The sequence below is a fragment of the Hemitrygon akajei genome, chromosome 19 (assembly GCF_048418815.1).
Source record: "Hemitrygon akajei chromosome 19, sHemAka1.3, whole genome shotgun sequence".
In the NCBI taxonomy this organism is placed as follows: domain Eukaryota; kingdom Metazoa; phylum Chordata; class Chondrichthyes; order Myliobatiformes; family Dasyatidae; genus Hemitrygon; species Hemitrygon akajei.
In genome coordinates, this window is record NC_133142.1 from 76,870,081 (window position 1) to 76,876,080 (window position 6,000).

At 42.1% G+C, this 6,000-nt stretch overlaps 1 protein-coding gene across 1 annotated transcript in view; it reads right to left on the reverse strand.

Moving 5' to 3' along the window:
- The window catches only part of LOC140742085 (semaphorin-3F-like), a 340,273-nt gene that overhangs the window by 331,643 nt on the left and 2,630 nt on the right, over positions 1-6,000 (reverse strand). The window contains exon 2 of the mRNA XM_073072913.1: positions 3,448-3,594. Within this exon, the coding sequence (XP_072929014.1) occupies positions 3,448-3,550 (103 nt within the window). The 5' untranslated portion in view covers positions 3,551-3,594. The remainder of the gene's footprint in view (positions 1-3,447; positions 3,595-6,000) is intronic.

Consider the following 6,000-nt stretch of genomic DNA (forward strand, 5'->3'; position numbering starts at 1 on the left):
TCAACAGGTATGTTTTGGGATTGTGAGAGGAAACTGGACCACCCAGAGAAAACGCATGTGCACCCAGGAAGAACATACAAACTTTCTTACAGAGGACACCAGAATTAACCTCCGAATTCCAATGCCTCAAGCTGTAATAGTGTCATGCTAACTGCTACGCTACTATGGCAAAAGGGAGAAATCAAGAACAGTGCACTGAATTGTCATATCGAACGGCAGAGCAGACTCACAGAATCAGAATGGCCCAGCTTGTGCATGCAATCAAGTTGTGTACCTGAGCTCGGCTCATTTTTCTGTATTCACCTAAACCATTTTTGTAGATGTACCTCAGATAGCCAAGTACCCTTGACCTGTTCTGACTATTCCACCTCCAGTCTAATTAATGTTTTGTTACAACATAATATCCCAAATTTTACTCTATACTCCAACCTTTGAAGGAAAGCATTCCATATACCTTCTTCACTACCCTACCTATACATGTGCCCACTTTAAGGGAACTCTGGATGTGAAACCCATGGTCTCTGTGTTCATGAATCTTCCTTAGTACAATATCATTGACTGTATATGTCTGCCCCATAGCTGATTTAACAAAATGCATCACTTTACACTTACTGGGATTAAATTCCATCAGCAATGCTCCACCCAACTCTTCATCTGGTCTATATCCTTCCTTGCAATCCTCAACACTGCCAGCTTTCATGCCATCTACTAACTCATTAATCATACCTCCTATATTCAGAACCAAGTCATTGATGTATGTCATAAACACCAGGAGTCCCAGCACTAATTCCTGCCGTACACTACAGCACTGGTCACAGACTCAATCAGAAAAGCACCCTTCCACCAGCACCTTCTGCCCATCAACAAGCCAAATTTTGATCAAATTAGCCTCCTTGCCTTGGATCCCATGTCTTTATACCTTTCAGATCAGTTTGCATTTAAATCCTGCCCTGCTCCCGCGTATCCACAAACCCTTCACTGATCTCACGATCTTCCATATCCTTCTTCTTGGTGAGGAGCAGCACATGGTTCCATGGTACAGATTTATCCCATTGTTCACTAGCCAAGTGGCCTGCCTCCTTTTGCTCCTGATATACTTATGTCTTGGGACTCCCCTTTCTCTTACCTAGCAATGATATTTCACAGACACTTTCTTGTTCTCTGAGATACGTTTCCTAGATTCTCTCCTACACACTGTATATGCTTCAAAAGACTCCATTTAATCCTAGTTGCCTTTAGTTGCCATCTGTTTCCTTCACGTTTCCTGATCAAACCTTTGCATTCCAAGGTTCCCTGAACTTGCCATCTTTGCCTCAGGAGATCACTGTTGGCTCTGAATTCACTTTTAGACTCCCACTTGTCATTTGCTGCTTTGCCCGCCAGCATCTGCTTCCAGTCTACTTTTGCCAAGCCCTTTCTTCTACAACGTAAATCATCCTTCTTCGAATTCTAGACCTTAACTTCGAGATCAACCTTCTCCCTTTCCATAACTACAGTAGCAAAGAAGTAAATCAATAAAATGATTAATGACTGTTCATTAAAATTTAGCAGGATAATTAATTCACTTTAAAACACATTTAGCAAGCAATTAATTTAAATTATTATTATCAATTAAAATTAAGTTAAGAAAAAGCAAATCACTTCCTTCACTTGCCATTTTAATTAAGGTTGGTGACCCCATTGAAATGAATGTGTCTGCAATAGTTAAATAGCAACCACAGTTGAATTGGGTTTTAATTTTGTACCTGAGCAGGTCACGAATTCCATGCGTTTCACTTTCAACATTTTGCTGGAGAGTAAAATAAGAGTAACTTACAACAGGAGGAGCCTTAGAATTATTCCAAATGACTTGAGAGTGGCCATTACCTTGTTTTGCATGTGGTCAAAATTAACAGTGCATTGCTAATGAGTTTCCAGGCAAAGACATTGGAACTGCTGCCTGCAGACCGGGCCCGTTCAAAGCACTAGTCTGGATCGCACACTATCAGATTCCTCTCTGCGCACCAACAGACTGCATATCCAGCATGGAAACTTCACAGATTACACCACCCCACCAAATAACATCATAAAACAACAAAATGAAGGCATTCAGATCGCCACAAATAAAGTCTACTAATAGTGGTCAGGACTGGAAACCAAAGAAAGACATGATGCTTGCAATAAATCACAATTTCACCAATTTTAGTATCAAGCAGCATCATAGCAAAGATGTATCACACCAATCTCCTGCACAATGAAGGCTCATTGTTCCCTCCCCAGCTCTTGATCTATATGATACACTAACATAACCAGAACAGAGAGTCTGTGATTCATAGAGGCACACAACCCGAACTTCCGCTCCCCCACTTTGCATCAACATAACCAATAATGGAATTCCACATTCCTTATGGGAAGTAAGCAGTATTTTCACTCACTGTGCTGGTGAAGCCTTGCATTTGCCATCATGAGGCTGAACACATTGGACTAATCTCCACACTGTGATTGTGTGGAGGACAAGTCCATTAATGCACATTGATTACACAGTGATATGAACAGATGAATCCCATCATTTGTGCAAGCACTGTGCCACCAACATGACCTCTTGCATTGGATTGGAAACGTACATTGCTGTAGTCCCAAGTTGTTCAGAAATCCACACCCCTACAAAACAAGGCTTTGACCTTTAAGACAAGGTTACATCCTTGGTCCATACACTTCCCTGGGCAAAAGTGTGACAGATTACACGGGGAAACATGCCCTGTGAATAAACGCTGTAAGCAAATTGCTTGAGTTTTTGCCCTTCTCAAGGCAAGGAACCTGGAGATTTCTTGCAGTAAATGATGCACAGTGGAAATAATGTGACCACTTGGAACAATCCTTGACAAGAAAAGATGATGGTTATAACTCCAGCGTTTAGTTATGCCCCAGATACAGTGTGCATTGTGCTATCGATCCTGTAAGATCATAAAAACATGAGGTCTAGGAGCAGAATTAGGCCTTTTGGCCCATTGAGTCTGCTCTGCCATTCCATCATCACTGATTTATTACCTCTCTTAACCCCATTCCCCTGCCTTCTCCCCCTAATCTTTGACACCCTTACTAATCAAGAACCTTTCAAACTCCGCTTTAAATATACCCAATGACTTGGCCTCCACAGATGTCTGTGGCAATGAATTCCTCACCCTCTGTCTAAAGAAATTCCTCCTCATCTCTGTTCTAAATGGATATCCCTCTATTCCAAGGCTGTGTCCTCTAGTCCCAGACTCCCCCACTGTAGTAAATATCTTGCTTCAATTGAAACCGATGACACTCAGAGCATCTGAGAGTTTGACAGGATGCTACTTGCTGCCTTTGTGAGGATAACTCGATAATACAATGCTTGCCTAATGCCAACAAACTTGTCAAACAATAAATTCCCTTGCCTTAAATCATTGCCAAACTGCTTCACATGACACTCACACCGCTTACCTTTAAAGTTCAAGTAAACCCGGGGGGCATTCTGCTGGTGACCTCTGGCACTGAAGCTCCACAGGACAAGGGCCAGGAACCAGGTGGTTAGAAGATGGCCCATGGCAACCAGACTCAGCGATTACAAAGAACCGGGAGCCGTTAGACCTGAGGTACAAAGGACGAGAAAAAACATAATCCCTCATCAGTTGAGTGGTTAGGCAAACAGCTCTGTGGTGATTAAATCCAGCTTTTTGTGGGTTTGTTGATACAAGACGGAGAAGTCTGAATGGTACCGTAACTTGAATATCAGCACAGTGAAAAATAAGGGAACTGGAGGCTATCTGCAGGGTGGGGTGGAAAAAGGCTGGTGTTGCGGGTGGGTTGGGAGGGAAGGGGTGGACCTATTGCAAAAAGAACAACTCCCTGTGCAGAAAGCCGAGTACAATGGCTTTGCAACACAGTCAAGGCACAGCGTGAAAACAGTTATCAACGCAATAATTAATCATTGTTTGAAGCATTAGCTCAGTACATGCAAATAATCCCTTTGAGTACATTAAGCAGATCTCAACTCCCCTATGAAAATAAACACTTATTATTGCTCCAGATCACTCCCTCTCCATTCTTATTCCAGCACTGCATTCTGCACTAATAAAGCTGTTTTGAGAGTCTATAAATTCCTACTTAAAAATATATTATTTATAGCAGATGTGAACCTCCTTTAAAGGTGGCAATGGGAGCAGCAGTGAAGAGGGTAGATGCACTAGCTGACTCGGCTCCCTTGATGTGAGGAGTCAGCTAACCCTCTCAAGCTTTCTATCCCCAGATCCAGTAATTTTTTTCTTGTTGGTGTAGAATTCTAAATTCCCTAGACCAATAGATATGCCAGCTCTAATAAAGGATTTCATTAGGGATTTCAATCTCAGGCTAAGAAATGGGATGATGAGTTCAGAAGCAGGGCTGTTAAAGCTGATTGCAGGAAGATTCCCATTAAGGAACGGTGAGGGAAAACAATTACCTACAAAGAACTCAATGAATTAGATGAAAATAAAACTCAGAGTAATTTCTGACCAGGGAGAGTCAGTAACACTGGGTGACCAAGAAAGGTTTCATTAGTAGAACTCAGCAGAAATTCATGAAACTGCAGTGAAGACAGAAAATTTGATTCACCACTGTGATCACTGAGAAAATAGAATAATAATCCTGACCAAGGCAATTTAAAAACGGCAGGCAACATTACCATTGTTCAGTACTTTAAAGAAATTAAAAAGAGATCTTCAGTCACAGTGCAACTCTGATTTAGACACAGAAATAATCCTCTCTCTCTTGCACAGACACACACACACACAGTACAGCAGAGTAACGCACACAGGGTGACACAAACACACACACTCATTGACAGTAACACATCCTCATAGTAACCCACATACACACACACTCACATACACCGTCAGCTTTAGTGACACAGCATACACACTCACTGACCTATACACATACTCACACACATATGCACACACACATACACACAAGCAATAAAACACATATTAACTTGCACTAGGCATGCATATCTTCACATAGAAATGCACCTTTTCACAGTAACACATTCATTGAAATGCATTCATACATATTAGCATGCATTCATATTCAGTCACACTTACAAGAACATTCACATGCATACACACACAAGTGAACACCATGGTAACACCTACTGACAGGAGTACATTAACACACACACACACACACACACACACACACACACACACACACACACACACACACACACACACACACACACACACACACACACACTGACTCAGTGGGCCGATGCACACCTCATGGTAACATGCTGATACACAGAAACTCATTAAAAACACAGCCGGCATGGTAATGCGCCTGCTATACAAGAGACAAATTAACACTATAGCCAAGATGGCATCCGTTTCCAAATTAACAGCCAGCTCCTGTTTGACAAGGGGCATTCACTGTCTGGTTATGGCCACAAATTACGTTTAAGGTAAGTTTGCCATCTTTGGTGAGCCAAATTCACATTGAAGTTTTAATATTTGTACTTCAAGTCAAGACTTCTTTGTTGATAAATGAAGGAAGAAGCTACTACTAAGCCAATAAGCAGTCTGTGAAACCGCGAATGGGACACTTGTGCCCACACTGTGGACTAATGTGATGAGGGTTGGAAAGCCCTTCCTCCTTAAAATTCCAGGTTCAAGTCTCCTGACCAACCAAGCAGGCTCACCATGTGGATCTCTGTAGTATGCCATCAGAGATAGGAGCAATAGTAGACCATTCAGCCCTTTGAAAATGCTCTGTCGTTCCATCCAGGCTGATTTATTATCTCTCTCAACCCTATCTATTCTCCTGGCTTCTCCCCACAACCTTTGACACCCTGACTAATCAAGAACCTTTCCAACTCCGTTTTAAATATACCCAATGACCTAGCCTCCACAGAAGTCTGTGGCAATGAATTCCACAGGTTTATCTCCCGCTGGCTAATGAAATCCCTCCTCATCTCTGTTCTAAAAGGACATCCTTCTTGTCTGAGACTGTGCACTCTGGGCC